Source organism: Antennarius striatus, chromosome 18 (assembly GCF_040054535.1).
Source record: "Antennarius striatus isolate MH-2024 chromosome 18, ASM4005453v1, whole genome shotgun sequence".
NCBI classification, from domain to species: Eukaryota; Metazoa; Chordata; class Actinopteri; order Lophiiformes; family Antennariidae; genus Antennarius; species Antennarius striatus.
In genome coordinates, this window is record NC_090793.1 from 1,059,453 (window position 1) to 1,079,538 (window position 20,086).

At 52.5% G+C, this 20,086-nt stretch overlaps 2 protein-coding genes across 4 annotated transcripts; one reads left to right on the forward strand and one right to left on the reverse strand.

Annotated features, from left to right (window-relative positions):
• Window positions 1-1,442: 1,442 nt before the first annotated feature.
• On the reverse strand, window positions 1,443-3,694 carry c18h14orf119 (chromosome 18 C14orf119 homolog). 2 transcript variants are annotated; one of them, XM_068339971.1, is made up of 3 exons: window positions 3,433-3,694; window positions 1,858-2,275; window positions 1,443-1,789 (listed from the first exon to the last, which is right to left on the reverse strand). In XM_068339971.1, the coding sequence occupies exons 2-3, from the start codon at window positions 2,197-2,199 to the stop codon at window positions 1,616-1,618; spliced, it is 516 nt and encodes a 171-aa protein (XP_068196072.1). In that variant the 5' UTR covers window positions 2,200-2,275; window positions 3,433-3,694; the 3' UTR covers window positions 1,443-1,615. The 2 variants fall into 2 exon arrangements, with proteins under 2 accessions (XP_068196072.1, XP_068196073.1); XM_068339972.1 differs by lacking the exon at window positions 3,433-3,694 and adding an exon at window positions 3,072-3,188.
• acin1a (apoptotic chromatin condensation inducer 1a) lies at window positions 3,049-16,059 on the forward strand. Of its 2 annotated transcripts, none has more exons than XM_068339969.1 (18): window positions 3,049-3,186; window positions 6,123-6,188; window positions 6,265-6,376; window positions 6,455-6,510; window positions 6,593-9,280; window positions 9,365-9,460; window positions 9,545-9,618; window positions 11,645-11,699; window positions 11,806-11,845; window positions 12,029-12,171; window positions 12,257-12,400; window positions 12,470-12,653; window positions 12,733-12,878; window positions 14,118-14,225; window positions 14,305-14,412; window positions 14,484-14,790; window positions 14,866-14,963; window positions 15,035-16,059. In XM_068339969.1, exons 1-18 carry the CDS (start codon window positions 3,049-3,051, stop codon window positions 15,344-15,346), a joined length of 4,875 nt encoding a protein of 1,624 aa, XP_068196070.1. In that variant the 3' UTR covers window positions 15,347-16,059. The 2 variants fall into 2 exon arrangements, with proteins under 2 accessions (XP_068196070.1, XP_068196071.1); XM_068339970.1 differs by having other exon boundaries at window positions 6,596-9,280.
• The last annotated feature ends 4,027 nt before the right edge of the window (window positions 16,060-20,086 follow it).

The window sequence follows — 20,086 nt, forward strand, 5'->3', positions numbered from 1 at the left end:
TATATCACACGATGAGACAGGGTGTTGGATTGAGGAGTTCTAGATGTGTTTCTGAAACCCACCTCCAGTGGAGGAGAGGAGATCTGTGGGATTAGCTTCACTAAATGTCTTTGAATTCTAGTATCTGAACACAGCTGCAGAGGAAAAAACTGACCTGAATGCAACACAAATTCTAACTTTATTTCTACGAGACGCTTGTAGAACAGTTAAGAGTCAGTGACGTGCGGTCAGGGGAGGCAGGGGAGGCACGGCCTCACCTGCCTCATAAAAGAAAAAAATGGAAAATGGAATAAATAAATTAAATTCCATGAGTCTAAATGAATCAAACGCTGCAGAATTACCATCATTCTGCAGACATAAAGAAAAACTTTTGCACCAATTTCAATTTTTCCAGGATCATAAAACTTCACCCTCAATCTAAAAGACGAGAGTGAATTATTCCACAAGGTGGCGCAGTGGCAACAAAAAAAAAGAAGGATCTCCGTCGATTTCATAAAATATTCTGAACATTTTCCTGAATTTTTTTCAAAATTAATCCTATAGAATTATTAAAATTCTATATCTAAAACAAAATATAAAATTATATTAAAAAAATAAAAGATACATACACAGTGTATAAACTGATAGGTCAGGGAAAGTGTGAGGAGCCTTGTGGAGAACATTAAATCTCTATCACAGCAGCAGAATGAAGTGGAAGGACAGGACTTCAACTTGTGAGTTAAAATGTCTGTTTATAGAGTTTTCACTACATTTACTTTCTGAACACCGTACGGTTTTATCTCTGCTGTCAACACATTCATTCTCACCAAGTATAAAAGAACGGACCTCATGAATATTCAGTAAGGATGCATAAATCATCTGTGTGGTCAAACCAACATCCTACAGCTCATTCTTTTGTCATAAAAATGTTTCAGTTGTGGTTTTGTTTCCTGTTAGAACTGGGACAACAAGGAAGTACAAAAACACAAACCAAAGGACTTCCTGTTCGGCAGTGACTAGTTTAACATCACGGGTACCAACTGTTGTCTGGACAGTCAGAAGCTCATTAGCTTACCAAAAACTCAATGTTTTACATTTTTTATGGTTTCCATGGAAACGTGCCCTGGGTTATTTCGTCCTGTACTTATCTCACAGACATCCTTGCTTGAACAATCTTGACATATAAATGAACTCTTTCTAATCTGGCTCCTCTCCATCGTGACGGAGGTTGATGGGAGTTAATTTGCATTTTTTCCTCTCATACTGGTTCTTTGATTTTTCTGCTTAATGGAGTCATTCTGTCTAGAATGGATCTGAAAGATGTTTAACCAGTTGCATTATGGGAAATGTATGATCCACAGCTCCTCCATGTTGACTGGAAGGTCAAAAGCTTCATTCAAACTCTTGGAAAATCCCATTTATACTCGACATTAGAGTGACGCAGACAATAACACAACAACAACTACAATGTATTTTGTTTATTCTGTCTGGAAAACTGTTTTGATCTCATTCAGGGTGTTGAAGAAAAAAAGAAGAGTCCAAACCCGCCCCCCCGACAGTCACCTTATAAAAATAGTGGACTCATGTGTGACTGGATGGGGTTCACCCTGGACAGGAACCATCTCGGGGGTCTTACTCAGTCTCTCCCCGCCGTTCCGGCGACGCTCCTGAAAAAGTGGGCGACGAAAAGCGGGTCCTGCTCCTCCAGCATGTGCAGGAAGTGGTTCCTCTCCTCCTCCCCCCACGAGTCGAACCACTGGGTCCACAGGCGCAGCTGGCATTCGAAGATGTTGGGGAGTCTGTCCTTCACCTGCAACGAGAGGAGGATGAGGAACACCCTGGACGACAGTCGCCATGGTGACCTGGGCATCACCTTACCTGGAGGGTGCTCAGGGAATCCAGGAGGGTGCACACCTTCCCGGGCACGGCTTTCCCCAGGAGGTCCTGCAGGAAGCGCTCCCTCTGGGAGGGGGACCAGGCCTGGAACCAGCTCAGGACGCAGCGCTGCTCCTGGAGGCTGACGTAGGAGATGGGGTCCGGGGCTCGGAGCTGACCGGCGGAGAGCTTCTCCAGGCTCGGGGGGCTGGAGACACCCCGGGGTGGGGAGGGGAAGTCCTCCGGGCTGGGAGTGGTCTGGGAGGGGGCCGGTGGTGCCTCCGTCAGACCCCTGATCTGGGGCTGCTGTGGATCTGTCTGGTGGACACGATGGAACCACGACATGTCTGCAGGTGACGGCCGGAAGCAGCCAGCTGGACCCGGGCTGAGCTGATCAACAATGGCAGCCGCTGACTGGCTCCTTCGGTGAGATTAGCATGTAGATTAGCTTGTTTTGAACATCAAACACCAACATCTGGCGTCATGAATTCAAATTATCGTCGTTTAATGTTTAGAAATGGCTGTTAGAAGCCATTTTTACGATATTAACTACTTCAGAATCGACATATTTAACCTGCAGCGACGCGGGCTGACAGGAAGCTAATCTTTCGACACATACAGGAAGTGGATTTCACAGCATAGCGATGGCCCGCCCTCCGCCGGCCCTGATTGGTTCATAACAACAATCATCACTTAAACCTAACCAATCATTATCCACCATCGCTCAATTTACAGGAAATGGATTTCACAGTTTAGCGATGGCTACGCTACTTCCCGCCCTCCGCCGGCTCTGATTGGTTCATCGCGATCATTAACCCTTAAATCTAACCAATCATTATCCACCACCGCTCAACCTAAACCGGAAGAGCGCTTCAAGCCTTCACCTATGAAGATTCGAATTTTAGCATAAATTAGCAGCTAATTAGCTTTGATGTGTCAAGCTTGCGCAGATCTTACGCAGTTATGGTTAGTACATCAAAGTGTTAACGTTATCAGTTGAGCATGGTACGTAATATATGTACAGAATGCAATTTAATAATAGTCACAGTGAATGTTACATATTATGCGTTTTGAATTGTGAAAAAAATAATCGTTTTTTTGATGTGGGTTCAGGCGGAAGCCGTCTCCGGTGACGTCACGTGGAGGAAGGCGTGGCTCGTGGCTCTCGCTCGGAACGGGCTAGAGGAACGGAAAATGGCGGATCTCGAAAACGTTACCTTGGACGGGAGACCGCTCCAGTCCCTCCGAGTGGCCGATTTAAAAGTTGCTCTGGAGGAGAGGGGCCTACCGAAAAGCGGACAGAAGAATGCACTCATCAAGCGACTCAGGGGGGTGAGTTCCGTCGCCGAGCGCCGGACGGTTTGTCGGCGTGAACTACCGCTGGAGCGACGGGCTGATGCTCTCCCGAGGGCCGACCCTTGAGTATCGTTACTGCCGAGCGGCGTAGCAGAGTTACCGGGGTGATCGGCTAGCTGGGTCCGCTCCCGTTAGCGATGTTCGGTCAGCGAATCGCGTTCGGCGGACCGGAAATTCTTCCTGCGCAGCGGGAAGCGGAGTTCCGTAAACTTGACGGCTGACCTGAGAGTGTGTGTCGGCGGATGTTGTCCTGTTAGCCCGTTAGCTGCTCGGCTAACGCGGAGCCCCGCTGGCCTGGCTTGTTTGCTGTGGGTTAACCCGACCGGGACCCGACCAAACGCGGGTTTACCGAGCAGATTAACCCGGAACCGGATCGTTTAGGGTCTCCCCAGATGATTTAATCTGAATTTACTGTCAATTTTATCTCGGATTTTAATGGCGGTCTGGTTGTGTTCCGCCAAATTCGGGGTAGCTTAGCTGTTCAGGCGTGTGAGGAGACACAATGTTCCGTGTGAGCCGGTGTGTTTACACCGACACACACTCCGCTTCAGCCCGCCCGCATTGAAAGACGCCCCGTCCCCCCCGGTTTTAGACAGATGTACCGTTTAATTGCCATTTGAAGGCTAAAACACGTGAAAGCGGTGTGTTGTGTTTACACTGCACCCCCGTGATAAGAACGACTGTGTAAATATTGTGTTAGATCACTATTATCTGGTCACGTGACGCGTGGACACGTTTGTCTCTGCTTTGACATCTTTTATAAATCCTGATGAATTTAAGTTTGCGTAGCTAGAATAAATCATGTTCTAATGGCACTAAAATTAAGGGATCGTTTGTGTTTGGGATCCCACAGAATCATTTAATATAAACGTGTTTACTCATCCACAGCAGTCTGGAAAGACCAGCTGATCATAAACTAGATTATTTAGTTGAGTCTGGCAGAACTTGTGTGTAAACGTGTCCACATTATTCTGCATGATCTGTTCTCCTTATAGATCGTGATTTGCCAGACTTTTTCCGACTTGTTGTTCCTCTAGAACACAGAACTCTGGATTGGATCTTCTTTTCTGGTGGCGTTTTCCATATTTGATCATAAACTACTGAACGGATTTCCACGCTGAAACAAACTTTATTTACCTCCGTAGAGAAATTATTTTTTCCACACTTTCATTTCTATTTTCACGCGTAGATACATCCAGGCCTGTAGGTGATGGTAGAGCGGCTTGTTGGGGACGGTGCCCTTGAGCAAGGCATCGTTTCCCAAAAAGACTGAGCTACTTTTGCCCCAAGGAAAGGCGACCAGTGGAGTGAGATGTGTTTGAGTCAGGTCTTCTGGTTCCAGTTGATGTTTCCTACAGAACCAACACTGAAGACGCACTCGCTGTGCGTGTAGATGTTGGTTCAATGGCAGCGCCTGATGTACGGGAGAAGTCCAAAACCAGGACTTCCTTCTTCAGGTCCCTCAGGATTTGAAATCCCCATGGTTTTCTTGTGGCGCCAGATTGGCGTTATGCTAGTCACGTTTTCTGAGGAATTCTGCAGATTGTTTTGGGGGGGTTGAGGTTGTGGCGCACTAGCTAATCCATCTGCATTCTGGCTAACCCCCCCATTCTGGCGCTGCTAGCATCTCTTCCGGAGTCGCTGGGATGTGTTTCAGTGTTAGCCGTTTCTGTTCAATTGCTTTCAGAAGAGGGGGCATGTTTGTCACCAGTCTGTGATGGGATGAGATGTCTTTACTATCGCAGAGACAAACTGCTCACACACACAACGACACACACCTCATCCAGGTTTGTCAGGATGGAAATCAAAATGTTCCTGATTTTACGTCATTATGTTTCTGATAAGATGTTTAACACACACAAGGTCAGTTGTGTGGCGCCACAGCTAGCATCAAAAATAAAACGTGACACGGTTCTTCATTTTTTTTGTTTGTATTGGGTTGTTGTATATTAATTGAATAGGTTTTTTATGTTCAAAGTAGGGTGAGAGTCAGTGAGTATACAATGATGTATTTGTTCTGTAACTCAGCGGTCCCCAAACTTTGTTCCACTACGGACGGTTTAACGTCAGACAGTATTTAACAGACCTTTAAGATGTGGTGGATAAATCCAACAAAATAATATAAGAACAGCAGGAAAACTTTATTCTTAATCTTATAATAAAGGTGAATCCAGTTTGTATCAACTTTATTAGCAGCGTCCTCGTAACGTCACACCAGCGTTTGTTTCTTGTTGGTTCTGCTAGCTTGGGAGTTTCAGTTTAGCGGTAATGTATTCTGTGTTAGCGGCCGGAGCGGCCCCTTTAAGAAGGTAGTCATGTGACCGAGGCAAGCATCTCGACAAGTGTCAAGAGTGAGAGCTGGAGGCTCTTGCCCGACGTTTGAGGCTCCTACCTGACGTTTGAGGCTCTTGCCTGACGTTTGAGGCTCCTACCTGACGTTTGAGGCTCCTACCTGACCTTTGAAGCTCCTACCTGACCTTTGAGGCTCCTACCTGACCTTTGAGGCTCCTACCTGATGTTTGAGGCTCCTACCTGACGTTTGACACTCTTACTTGACGTTTGAGGCTCCTACCTGACGTTTGAGGCTCCTACCTGACCTTTGAGGCTCCTACCTGACGTTTGAGGCTCCTACCTGATGTTTGAGGCTCCTACCTGACGTTTGACGCTCTTACTTGACGTTTGAGGCTCCTACCTGGCGTTTGAGGCGCTTACCTGACGTTTGAGGCTCCTACCTGGCGTTTGAGGCGCTTACCTGACGTTTGAGATTCTACCTGACGTTTGAGGCTCCTACCTGGCGTTTGAGGCTCCTACCTGACGTTTGAGGCTCCTACCTGACGTTTGAGGCTCTTACCAGGACTAACTGGAGGACTTCCTGTCACTAACATGCAGTGAATATCTCGTCTCAATAACAGGCTCTGATGCTGGAGAATCTGCAGAAGAACTCCACCAGTAACGTTGGACTGCAGCCCAACTCAAAGGTTCGTGTCCCAGAGTTCCTTAAATTGGGAAGAACCTGGTAAATGGTAACATTAAAGGATGACGTTCTACTCTTAGATGGGGGAGGAGATGAGCCAGAACAGCTTCATCAAACAGTATCTGGCCAAACAGCAGGAGCTGCTGAGGCAGCGTCTGGAGCGAGAGGCTCGGGAAGCCTACGAGACCAACGGTAGGACGCGTTCCTGCCCCTCGTACCGGTTTTAAACCAATCACAGCGGAGTAAATAATGTGATGTTGTTGTGAACAGAGCAAGAGGACCACTCAGAGGTGAACAACAGTACCTCCGCCACCCCCCAGGCCCAGGTCAGACATCCACTTCCTGTTTAGCTTGCTGCATTGAAACCCAGGTTGTGATGTTTGAACATCTCCCTCTGGTGTTCGTCAGCAGGACGCCCCCCCAGCGCTGGCCGAGCATCACAAGCCTCCCGGCCCTTCCGGCGAGGGATTCTTCGCCGCGGCCAATGAAGAGGAAGCGAACCGACACCAGGAGGCCGACGTGTCCAACACCCCTCCCTCGGGTTCGCTGGCGATGCGCGGTCCTGAGGGGGGGTCGGCGTCCAATGAGGTCGCCACCGACAGCGACGATGAAGACAGCGACGACGCCGAGGAAGACGGCGACGACGACGACTGGGACGGAGGCGCGGGGAGGAGGAGCCTCCGGGAGCCATCCCGCGTCCCCGTGACCCGGGAGAGGTCGGGGGCGGCGTGCGCCCCCCAGCAGCAGCAGCAGCAGCACATGCCTTCCCTCATGTCCCCTCAGCTCCGTCAGCCCACGCCGCCCCCGTCCCCGCCTCCGGAGCTGTCCTTCCCTTTGCCCGACACCCCTAAACAGAGCCCCCCCAGCCCGGACGCGGCCCCAGCCCGGCACTCCCCCAGCAGCTCCAGCTCCGGCTCCTCCAGCAGCCGCAGCAGCAGCCCGGAGCCGCAGCGCAGCGGCAAGCCCGGCCCCCTCACCCTGCTCGCCCGCAAGATGGCGTCCGAGGGGGCGTTCTCGGGGGCGGGCTGGCATGCCGGCGACAGCGACGCCGCCCCCTCCGCCGCCTATCTGGGCAGAGGCCCCCCCGAGGGGTCGGTGTCCGCGATCACTCACACGGCCAACAGCGCGGGTCACCTCCCGTTTCCCATGTTCCCCGGCGCCAACCAGGGGGCGGCGGCGCCGCCTCACATCCAGCTGCCCGTGAGCGTGCTCAAGGTGACAGCGTCGGAGGAGAGAGACAGAAACGGGGAAAACGAAACGGAGCGACAGAAAGCTGTGGAGAGAGAGAGACTAGAGCGACAGCAGGCCGAAGAACGAGAGGAACGAGAGAAGGCTCTAGAACGAGAGAGAGAAGTCGCTCTGGAACGGGAGAGGCAGGAGAGGGAGTTAGCGTTAGCTCAAGAGAGGGAGAAGCAAGAGCTAGCCTTAGCGAGAGAGAGAGCTCTAGAGATGGAGAGACAAGAAATGGAGAGGCAGAAAGAGTTGGAGAGGCAGAAGGCTCTAGAGCAAGAACGTCTCCAAAGAGAGAGAGAAGAGAGGATGAAACGGGAAAGAGAAGAAATGGAACGAGCGATGGAGCTGGAGAGGCAGGAACTGGAGAGGCAGAAGGCTCTAGAACAAGAACGTCTCCAAAGAGAGAAAGAAGAGATGGAAAGAGCGATGGAGTTGGAGAGGTTGAAGGAGATGGAGAGGCAGAAGGCTCTAGAACAAGAACGTCTCCAACGAGAGAGAGAAGAGAGGTTGAAACGGGAAAGAGAAGAAATGGAACGAGCGATGGAGCTGGAGAGGGAACGGGTTCGTGAGCAAGAGAGACTAGAGAGGGAACGCGTTCTAGAGGAGGAGAGGAAGGAGAAGGAAAGGATGGAGAGGGAGAAGGCTTTGGAGATGGAGCGGCTGGAGAGGGAGAAGGCCTTAGAGCGAGAACGACTGGAGAGGGAGAGACTAGAACGGGAGAGAGTTCTAGAGCAGGAAAGACTAGAGAGAGAAAAGACTCTAGAGCAGGAGAGACTAGAGAGAGAGAAGGCTCTAGAGCAGGAGAGACTAGAGAGAGAAAAGGCTCTAGAGCAGGAGAGACTAGAGAGAGAAAAGGCTCTAGAGCAGGAGAGACTAGAGAGAGAAAAGGCTCTAGAGCTGGAGAGGTTGGAGAAGGAGAGAGCTCTGGAACAAGAGAGACTAGAGCTCGAGAGGAAGGAGAAAGAGAGACTAGAGAGAGTGAAACTGGACCAAGAAAGGATAGAGAAGGAGAAGGCTTTGGAACGAGAGCGGCAGGAAAAGGAGAGGGCGGAGAGAGATAGAGCTCTAGAGCAGGAGAAGAAAGAGAGAGCTCTAGAGCAGGAGAAGGAGAGAGCTCTAGAGCAGGAGAAGGAGAGAGCTCTAGAGCAGGAGAAGAAGGAGAGAACTCTAGAGCAGGAGAGACTCCAAAGGGCAGAACAGGAGGAAGCCGAGCAGAAAGAGAAGGAAGAACTGGACCGAGCTCGGATGGCTGAGAAGGAGAGGGAGAGTCACCTCCCTTTGTCCAAACGGGGGCGAGAGACGGGTGTCACCCCCCTGCCAACTGCCCCCGTTCCCCCCGGAGTGGGTAGGAAGCCCTCGACCGAGCAGGATGATGCCCAACCTCTGGGAGAGACTGTCATGTCCACGTCGGGAACAACTCTGTCCCCCCAGTCTGCGTTCAAGAAGTTCCGCTTCTTCAGGGAGCCTCAGGTTCAGCCTCGGGTCCAAACCACACACCCCCCCACCGATGTTGGGGGGAGGCAGGAGCCCCCAACTGAACCCAAAGTCGTATTTGGGCTCCACAGTCCCCAAAAGGACAAGGAAGCAAGTCTGGAGGGCAAAGAGGAGGAACGTTCACAGAATACAGACCAGGTTGGCCCCGCCCACAAAGATCAGGAAGTGGGTGATGTCCAGGATTCTGTCAGCTCAGCAGAAACCGCCCCCAGGTCGGGAAGAGGCGCCGAGAAAGACGAGACGAGACATCGGTCGTCATCGAGCGATTCCTCGTCGTCGGAGTCGGACTCCGGCTCGTCGTCGTCCCGCTCGTCGGACTCGTCCACGTCGTCCCGGGAGAAAAGCTGCTCCGCCTCCAGAGGCAGGAGGGTAAGTCCAGCCAATCGGTGACGTGTTCTCAGGTGTTCTCAGGTGTTCTCAGGTGGGATCGGTGAGAGATTGTTTCTGTTTCAGGAAAGGAAACCCGAGAGAGAGTCTACGACTGTAGAGGAAACGCCAAAAGACTCAACGTCCGTCGAGGAGAGAGTCGTTGACGCAGACGGTTACGAGGTGAGTTGACCATCCGCCGCGAGGAGCACGCCGTTTCCATCGGGATCCCCTTCACCTGACTTCATTCCTTATCCAAACCTTCAGGAACGATCGATTGAAGCGCCGACGAGAGACGAGACGCAGAGGAGGAGACGTGAGGACGAGGAGGACGAACAAAGGTCTGCTTTCAGTCCTGTTCTGAACATCTTTGTGTGTCTCTGTGGACACACAGCTGATGGGGGTGTGTGTGTCCACTCCTGGGGGGTGGGTCTGTCCTGTGTCTAGTCATCATGGTGGTTTAGTGGGTGTGTTGTTTCAGGCTGACCGTCCAGCTGGTCGTTGACCAAAGTTGAGCTGGAATCTGATGAGTTAGTTTGTGGTAAAGGAGGTCTTCATCACTTTAAGACTTCTTTTACATCTGAACCCTCTTCCTCTCCAAACTTTCCACCCACCCTTGCAGTATTTACCTCCTCAAAGGGTGGAGTCTTCATCTTTATTCCCACAGTTTTCTTAGTTTGTCTTCTGTCTCGCTACCGTAGTTTGATTGGGTTTCAAACAGGTGTTCTCCACACCCTAGTGATGGGAAACACGTGATGAAGGTCACACGGTGCAGGTTTAACGTTAAGGGAAATCAACCTGGCTGTCAAAGCAGGTAACAGAGCTGCTGAGTGTTAGCGTAGCATGAGTGAACTGATGGAGAGACGTTAGGTCAGAGCAGTACCTTTGATCTTTGACCTATGCAAGTAGGTCAGGGTAACATTTTGAATTCGGGGGTGTTGCGGATCGTTGCAGTCTGACTGCATTGGTTCTTGTTGGTTCTGCTAGCTTGGGAGTTTCAGTTTAGCGCTAATGTGTTGTGTGTTAGCGGCCGGAGCGGCCCTGAGGCCAGCATCCACAAGTTTCAGCAGTGACTCATAGACATGTGGGGAGGGAGCAGAACTCCTCTCTGTCGCCCCTCCCACTCTGCTGTGTGACGTCACGCTTTAAAACCCCAGTGTGTAGGTGTGATGGGTGTCTGTGGAACCGGTTCGGTTCTGGAGAGGAACCAGGTCACGTGCTGGGTGTGTTGGCGTTTGTAATGACGTCACAGAAAGTTGTTGTCTGGGGCTTGATGACGTCAGTTTTGCACTGATTCATGTGTAGACGTGATATCTAGATCACGTGATTGATTCGGAACTGTGTGTGTGTGTGTGTGTGTGTGTGTGTGTGTGTGTGTGTGTGTGTGTGTGTGTTGCTCTGGACTCCATTTCTTTTTTAATGACGTCTCCTCGGTGCTGCCGCCCCCCCCACACCACCCGCCTCTGAGATCACGTCGCGCGTGACGCATGGGGGGTCGTGCACGCGTCTCGTTGCTGATGAGGCTCACGCGGGGCTCTCAGTTTTCCCGTCAGGCGCCGCGTGAGGCCGCCCTGCGCCGGTGTGGCGGAGATGCTGCAGGTCCCCGACCCGTCTCCTGTCCGTCCGGGGCTAGCGTTAGCCCCCGGTGCTAGTGGTAGCTTCCGGTGTTAGCGGTAGCTTCCGAAGCCAGCTCTAGCTCCTAGCGGTAGCTCCTAGCGCTAGCTCCTAGCGCTAGCTGCTAGCGGTAGCTGCTAGCGTTAGCTGCTAGCGGTAGCTGCTAGCGGTAGCTCCTAGCGGTAGCTCCTAGCGGTAGCTCCTAGCGGTAGCTCCTAGCGGTAGCTCCTAGCGGTAGCTGCTAGCGGTAGCTGCTAGCGGTAGCTGCTAGCGGTAGCTGCTAGCGGTAGCTGCTAGCGGTAGCTGCCGGTGCGGTGAGGAGTCGTCTCCGGTGGGGGGCTGGGCGGGGGTGTCGGTCCGGTCTGTCGTTTCCGCTGCGGGGGACACCCCCCCCCCACTAATGTAAGTCGGAACGGGCGCGTGCGGTGTGTGATGCGTTTGCGGCGCAGGTACATCAGTCACCTGGGGGGGGGTTCTGTTGTGTTGGTGGTGAACGTGTAGTTTATTTATTAATGCTGGTTAAACGATATAAATCCATGTTTATTGATCATTGATTCTTCATCGATCTGACGTTCTGTCTGACAGCTACAGGCCTTCTGTTAGGGGCTAGCTGCTACTAGCCGCTTCTGAATATAGGAACCTATTGCCCCGCCCTCTATAATCCGGCCCCGCCCCCTCACTGGCATTATTAAATGACTAAACGATGACCCCCCTCCCCCCCAGGTCCTATTTAATGTGTTTTTCATGCTGCAGGCAGGAGAAGGGGGCCATGACCGAACCAGAGAAGCTTCCAGACACCAGTGAAGAGGTAAGACCACGAGCTCCTGCAGTGTAATCAGATTACAGAGTAATCAGAGTACACAAGTGGTTTTATCCACCTGATCTTGACTTTGTCTTGTCTTCCTCTGTTTCAGACACCGAAGGTCTTCTCCAGTCGTAAGATCTCCCTGAGCAGTGAGTAAACTCCTCAAACGTCTCAACACCTGTTTGCTGCTAGAAAACAACACAGAGAGCTTGAATCGTCTCTCTGGGGGTCAGGGGTCACGGACGGGGGCGAGATTCAAACCTCAATCAGTCATCCTCTCCATCGTCTTCATCATCGTGACACTTTCTAAAAACTCCTCCTCCTCTCTCCAGGCAGCAAGTCGTCCCCCGGCACCAGCGGGGCCGAGGGCGAGCCAGAACCGGGGGTCGCGGCGGGTCGCAAGAGGAGGTGGGGCTCCAGCACGGCGGTCACCGCCAAGAAGCCCTCCATCAGCATCACCACCGACTCCCTCAAGGTAACCACGGGAACCGAAAGGACCGAGTTAAAGCTCCTCCCCCTCCAGAACGCCCACCTGAATCCATGCCCCCCCCCCCATCCAGACGCTGATCCCAGACATCCGGCCGTGTCTGGGCCAGGAGGCCGTGGTGGATCTCCACCCGGAGGAGGCCGTCCTGTCTGGGGCCGAGGATGAGGAGCGGGAGCACTCGGACCAGGACCTTCAGATCCGACGCACCGTCACGCAGGTGGGTCATATGACCGCACGTCACATGACCGCGCCGCGTAGATCCACTCACTCCCAGGTTCTGTTACAGGTGGTGTTCTCCGAGAGCCAGGAGAACGGGGAGAAGGAGGCGAAGAGGAGCCGGCGTGAGGAGGTAGAGGAGGATGAGCCACAGGCGGACGAGGAGCGCCACGAGAAGACGGAGGCCTCGTTTCCTGTCGCCATGGAAACCCAGTCGTCATTAGATACCCGCCACCAGACGGAAGTCAACACTGGTAACGGATCCAGCGCCAGACGCCGACTTCCTGTCTGTGAGGGGCGGAGTCACGCTGACCACTCCCTCTCTCCCCCCAGTGACCCCCGGCGACGCCCTCATCCGTCGCTCCATCAGCCAGCAGAAGACGGGCGTGTCCATCACCATCGATGACCCCGTCCGGACCGCCCGCCAGCCGTCGCCGCCGCGCGGCAAAGTGTCCAGCATCGTCCACGTCAGCAACCTGGTGAGACGACCGATCAGCAGGACTGATCGATTACTATCGATTGATTAGAACTAATCTAAATACTAAAGTAATGTCATTATACTCTAAATACTAAAGTAGTCTCATTACTACTCGAAATACTAAAGTAATCTCATTACTACTGTAATACTAAAGTAATCTCATTACTACTGTAATACTACAGTAATGTCATTACTACTGTAATACTAAAGTAATGTCGTTACTACTGTAAATATTAAAGTAATGTCATTACTACTGTAAATACTAAAGTAATGTCATTACTACTGTAAATACTAAAGTAATGTCATTACTACTGTAAATACTAAAGTAATGTCATTACTACTGTAATACTAAAGTAATGTCATTACTACTGTAAATACTAAAGTAATGTCATTACTACTGTAATACTAAAGTAATCTCATTACTACTGTAATACTACAGTAATGTCATTACTACTGTAAATACTAAAGTAATGTCATTACTACTGTAAATACTAAAGTAATGTCATTACTACTGTAAATACTAAAGTAATGTCATTACTACTGTAATACTAAAGTAATGTCATTACTACTGTAATACTAAAGTAATGTCATTACTACTGTAATACTAAAGTAATCTCATTACTACTGTAATACTACAGTAATGTCATTACTACTGTAAATACTAAAGTAATGTCATTACTACTGTAAATACTAAAGTAATGTCATTACTACTGTAATACTAAAGTAATGTCGTTACTACTCTAAATACTACAGAAATGTCATTACTACTCTAAATACTAAAGTATTCCCTCAGACTGACCGGAAACAATTCCAGGACATAAAAACATCCCATAATAAAAAAAATCCAGGTTCATGTTGTTTAGAGTTCAGTCGTTCTGATTAGACGTCAGTTTAAAAATAAAAATCTAGTTTTTGTTGTTTCTCTGGATTAACGTCTGTCCACCACAGATACTGGACTCTAGAACCACTAGGAAACACTTAATAGCTCATAAATCATGTGACTGTAAATAAGTCACAATAAAAACGCGTCATCATATTAAAACACGTACGTGTAGTTACAATATCTACCGTTAAGCGTCAGTCGTTTTAATCCAGATTGGTTTACGGTAAACTTTAATCCTGATATTTAATTCTTGAGGAGAAGAAAAAAACACTTCAAAGAACTCTCCACTAGTTTAGCATGTAGCATGTAGCTTAGCTTTGCAGTGGTTTGCTGATGGCGCTGTGGCGTTCTGCTCAGGTGCGTCCGTTCACTCTGGGGCAGCTGAAGGAGCTGCTGGGCCGGACGGGGACGCTGGTGGAGGACGGCTTCTGGATCGACAAGATCAAGTCCCACTGCTACGTCACGGTGAGTCCTCGCCGGCTGACGCCGCCTACTTCCTGCTTCCGTTTCCTGTTTCTCACGCCGCTTCCTGTTCTGGGTGCAGTACTGCAGCTCAGAGGAAGCGGTGGCGACGCGGGAAGCCCTTCACGGCGTCAAGTGGCCCCAGAGCAACCCCAAGGTCCTCCGGGTGGACTTCTGCCAGCAGGACGAGGTAAGGGCCGTCCCGCTACTTCCTGTCTCCTGCCCCGCCCACTTGAGGCCTAACCCCGCCTCTCTTCGCAGCTGGATTTCCATAAAGGTTTGGGCGCCGCCGATCGGCCCGGAGCAGAGGAGCCGGCGCCCGGATTCGGGCGGGGCCGGGCGTCGGGCCTGCCCTCCCTCCTCCCGGAGCGAGACCAGTGGGCGGAACGCGAGCGTGAGATGGAGCGGCGGGAGCGGGCGAGGGCGGAGCGCGAGTGGGACCGCGACAAGGTGCGCGAGTTCGGGAAGGCCGGCGAGGAGAAGGAGGGCGGGGCCCGCCGGTCGCGCTCCCACGAGCGACGGCGCAAGGAGAGGGGGAAGAGCAAGGAGAAGAAGACAGAGAGGAAGGGTGAGCCCTCGTTTTCCCCACCCCCACGCCACCGGGTGGCGCCACCCCCCTAACAGCGTGTGTCGTTTTAAGCAGACAAACCCGAGGACCCCCCCGCGAAGCTGCTGGACGACCTGTTCCGCAAGACGAAGGCGGCCCCGTGTATTTACTGGCTGCCGCTGACGGAGGAGCAGGTGAGGCGTCCGGGCGTCGCCGCCAGCGACGTGTCGCTGAGGGGCGTGGTCTAACTCCCCTTCTTTTCCAGTTCGCCCAGCGGGAAGCGGCCAGAGCGGAGCGGACGAAGGAGCGCGAGAAGAGGAGGAAGGAGCTAGAGGAGGAGGAGGAGAAGAAGAAGGAGGAGGAGCGTAAGGAGAGGATGAAGGCGGGCGGCGGCGGCGCGGCGGGCGAACGCAGTGAGGGCGAGAAGGAGCGAGAGAGAGACCGGGGGCGAGAGAGGGAGAGGGACAACGACAAACGCAGGGATGGCTACCGCCGGCCGGGCGGCAGCAGCGGCGGCGGCGCCGGGGGGGGGCGGCGCTCGCGGAGCCGCAGCGACCCGCGAGACCGGCGGCGTTAACGCCGCTTGACAGGACTGTCCTAGAGACCCCGCCCCCCTTCCCATCAGCCCTCACTCCATGTACGTTTTGTCCAGCAGAGGACCAATGATGTCGTCAGCATCTCAGATTCCCGCCTTTTTTTTTTCTTTCAAACGCCCCCCCCCCCGTCACGTCGCGTCTCACGGGACCACCATCTGTTTGCAGTGTTATTTCCCAGAGTGCCGTGCGTCTCGCTCCTGTCGAGGTTTGATATGTTTTCTTTATATATTTGCTTCTCATTTATTCTCTCGTTTTTTTATTCCGGCAGTATGACGTGCTGGCTCATTTGAATAAGCCCCTCCCACTGCCCCGCCCCCTCCTTGTCGGTGCCAATTATTACCTGCTATCACTAGCTGTGGCCGTGAGGCGTTCAGGAACCTCTGAAAAACGTTGGATTGTACAGACACGACGAGAAAAAGCACGTCTTTAAAAGAGGCAGCTCCGGGTTGTTGTGGACGTGTGAAAGAACTAAGGCAGTGCAGTGTCCCCACCCCCACCCCCCAACTCCTGTAGCGTCAGTACAGGCCCCAGGCGGGGGGCCCAGGCGGGAGGCCCCATCGGTTTTCGTATTGTTTTTTTTTTTAATCATTATTTTATCATTTTAGTACCGAGCTTTGCTTTTGTTTTTTAAATTTCTTCTTTGAGTACGCCCATCAGTGGTGAATGTACAAATAATAAAAAATCACATTTTAAATGGTGACGTTTCTTAACCCCCCCCCCCACCCCGTTTTCCCTGATCCTGCTGACCAATCAGGTCCCAGCTCAGCCCTCTAACGGCGTTACTGTGGTTAACTGGGGCGTCCACCAGGTGTCAGTCACGGCCCGTCCCGTCCGACCCGTCAGACCTCGACCCGTTCCGACGCATCCAGGTGACAAAGAACGGTTTCCTGTTTGACCCCCCCCACCTCTCCTGTCAAGGGTCACCTTCTCTGACCTCCATGTCTGAACCCCCCCCCCCCGGTCCAGTCTCCTCGTGTCCTCGTTCGTCTCTCCGGCCTCCACGTTCTTCCTGCACAGCTCAGCACTGCTGCTCTGTAATTAGAACCCGCCGCGCTGAGGGCAGCATTTTTCTGGCCTGATGCAACTCAGCTGGTCTGGACCCGGAGTACCAGAGTCCACTGGAGGAACCACAGAACCAGAGTCCACTGGAGGAACCAGAGTCCACTGGAGGAACCACAGAACCAGAGTCCACTGGAGGAACCACAGAACCAGAGTCCACTGGAGGAACCACAGAACCAGAGTCCACTGGAGGAACCACAGAACCAGAGTCCACTGGAGGAACCAGAGTCCACTGGAGGAACCAGAGTCCACTGGAGGAACCACAGAACCAGAGTCCACTGGAGGAACCAGAGTCCACTGGAGGAACCACAGAACCAGAGTCCACTGGAGGAACCACAGAACCAGAGTCCACTGGAGGAACCACAGAACCAGAGTCCACTGGAGGAACCACAGAACCAGAGTCCACTGGAGGAACCACAGAACCAGAGTCCACTGGAGGAACCACAGAACCAGAGTCCACTGGAGGAACCAGAGTCCACTGGAGGAACCAGAGTCCACTGGAGGAACCACAGAACCAGAGTCCACTGGAGGAACCACAGAACCAGAGTCCACTGGAGGAACCACAGAACCAGAGTCCACTGGAGGAACCACAGAACCAGAGTCCACTGGAGGAACCAGAGTCCACTGGAGGAACCACAGAACCAGAGTCCACTGGAGGAACCACAGAACCAGAGTCCACTGGAGGAACCACAGAACCAGAGTCCACTGGAGGAACCACAGAACCAGAGTCCACTGGAGGAACCAGAGTCCACTGGAGGAACCACAGAACCAGAGTCCACTGGAGGAACCAGAGTCCACTGGAGGAACCACAGAACCAGAGTCCACTGGAGGAGCCACAGAACCAGAGTCCACTGGAGGAGCCACAGAACCAGAGTCCACTGGAGGAACCACAGAACCAGAGTCCACTGAAGGAACCACAGAATCAGAGTCCACTGGAGGAACCAGAGTTCACTGGAGGAACCAGAGAACCAGAGTCCACTGGAGGAACCACAGAACCAGAGTCCACTGGAGGAACCACAGAACCAGAGTCCACTGGAGGAGCCACGGAACCAGAGTCCACTGGAGGAACCAGAGTCCACTGGAGGAACCACAGAACCAGAGTCCACTGGAGGAACCAGAGTCCACTGGAGGAACCACAGAACCAGAGTCCACTGGAGGAGCCAGAGTCCACTGGAGGAACCACAGAACCAGAGTCCACTGGAGGAGCCACAGAACCAGAGTCCACTGGAGGAACCACAGAACCAGAGTCCACTGGAGGAACCACAGAACCAGAGTCCACTGGAGGAACCACAGAATCAGAGTCCACTGGAGGAACCACAGAACCAGAGTCCACTGGAGGAGCCAGAGAGTCCAAACGAAGGCCCCAGGCGGGGGGGGTTGTGAGGTTGTGACTGGTTTAAAGCTGTGTTCATTCGGGTCAGAACCGGTTCGGGTTCTCCCAGCCTCCACTGATGTCAGATTGATGCAGACGGTTCTGATGTGTTCTACGGCTCCAGGTTTGGGGGACGGTTCAGTTTCATGAAGCTTCAGAAGGAAGCTGAGGAGATCCTGTTGAAGATCAGACGTTAAAGACTACCCCATGTTCTCCTGACCCCCCCCCAACGGACCAGTCAGCTGAGCGAACCCAGTCATGATGAGGGGGCAGTGAAAACAAAATGTTTTTCGCTCTGTAAGCGCCCCCCCCCCACACACACACACACACGGGTCTGTGGTTCCACATGGAGCCCCCCCCTGCTCTGATGTGGCCTATCTGATCTCTGCTCGTGTTTGCCGACTCTTATTTTTCTTTGCCCCCCCCCCCCCCCCTTCAGCCCCCCAGCCCTGAAAACATGTGAGAGGAGTCTGGAGGGATAATGAGAGACTGACATGTCGGTCGCTCCACTCCTTTAGGTTCATGCCTCCCTTGATATCCACACCCCCCCCCCCAGTCTCCCCACCCCCTCTCTGTGATGACATGTGTCTGCTTATGGAAACCAGATGTTGGGATGGGGGGGGGCAGAGAGAAACATGATACTTCATTAACGGACAGCAGGAGATGTGGGGAGGGGGGTCAGCATCTGCCCCCCCTCCCCATCCTGACGAGGCCCTCAGCGAAGCAGGGGGCTTTCCTGGCGGATGCGGCCTGGTCTGGGGGTGCAGCTCCTGAATCAGCGCCCCCCCCCACCCCCTCAACCACACCTGGTAAGACGAACACCAACGCTTCCTGCACCTGTGTGAGCCCCGCCCACACTAACCCCGCCCCCCCTGGGCTTCAGATGGGACGTCCCATCATCAGAGGGGCGCTCCTCTCTGTTTGGGGTGGGGGGGGGGTTATTTTCCATGTGGAGCTGGATGGAATAATAAGATGCAGACGAGGCGGAAAAAAGTCTTATTGATCCTCCAGTGTTGGCTGTGTGTGTGTGTGTGTGTGTGTGTGTGTGTGTGTGTGTGTGTGTGTGTGTGTGTGTGTGTGTGTGTGTGTGTGTGTGTGTGTGTGTGTGTGTGTGTGTGTGTGTGTGTGTGTGGGTATGTGTGTGTGTGTGTGTGTGTGTGTGTGTTTAAAACAGCATTACTAACACGATCCACTGATGAAAAACATCAGGTGCATCCAATAACTTGAACAATGGCCGCATTCCATTTCCTTCAGCCTGTTGGTGAAGTCCTCCCTCTGGGGGGTTGTTTATTTGTGATTGTTCTTTTTTTCTAATTTTTTTTAGCAATAATTATACAAATTAAAACTCATAATTCAAATTTAACAATTTTTTTGGTACAAATTTGTGACACGGTTCCATTATTAACGCTTGATGTTCAAAAAAGAATCGTTTTTTCTGGCGATGTTTTATTTTAAGGCCGAGAAAAAATGAAAAGAATAAATGTTGAGATAACTGCGTCCCGCTTCCAGACGCTGATGTGTTCGTCCGTCCGTCCGTCCACCACATGTCTTCACAACCGTTCAGATAGATGAAACCAAAAGCACATGACTCGGGCAGCAAAGGGGATGACAATGAGACGATGACCTTGACCTTGAGAAAACTAGGTCAAGGTCAAAGTTCAACTTTTGCACACTCAGGAACCGGATAAGTCGGGTCGGATCTCGAACCGTCTCCATGACGTCACTGAGGGCGTCTGATCTGGATCCGGATCTGGATTTGAATGTGGATCTGGTCCAGAGCGTTCCTTCAGGTTTTCAGGTGACCTCATGGAGGGACGGAGGTTCACCCCCCCCCCCCCAGGTGTTCATAAAAGAGGCAGCCGGTGGAGGGAGGGGTCACGCTCTGTACACCCTGGGTTGGTGGACTCAGGATGTGGCAGAACTTTAACGGATGCAAATGAGAACCATGTGTTGCCCCCCCCCCCAACCCCCCTCCAGGAAAATGCCCCTTTCCATCGTCCCACATCCCCGTCACCGGCGAAGAGCAACACCAGCCGTTCCTCCGTGGAAACCTGACCCTGCACATATATTACAGGGATTTTTCCGGTTGGTCGTTATGAGGCTCAGCTGGAGGGGGGGGGGGGTTGCAGGAAGTGACCAGCAAACAGGAAGCAGCAGACGCTGACGGCGTTCAGAGTTGCTGATCTCTGCAGAGATCGGACGGCGGGACTCAAAATGACATTTTCATACATGTGGGTGAAATGTGAGAGGCTGGGGGGGGCGATGGAAGAGGCTGGGGCATTGTGGCTCT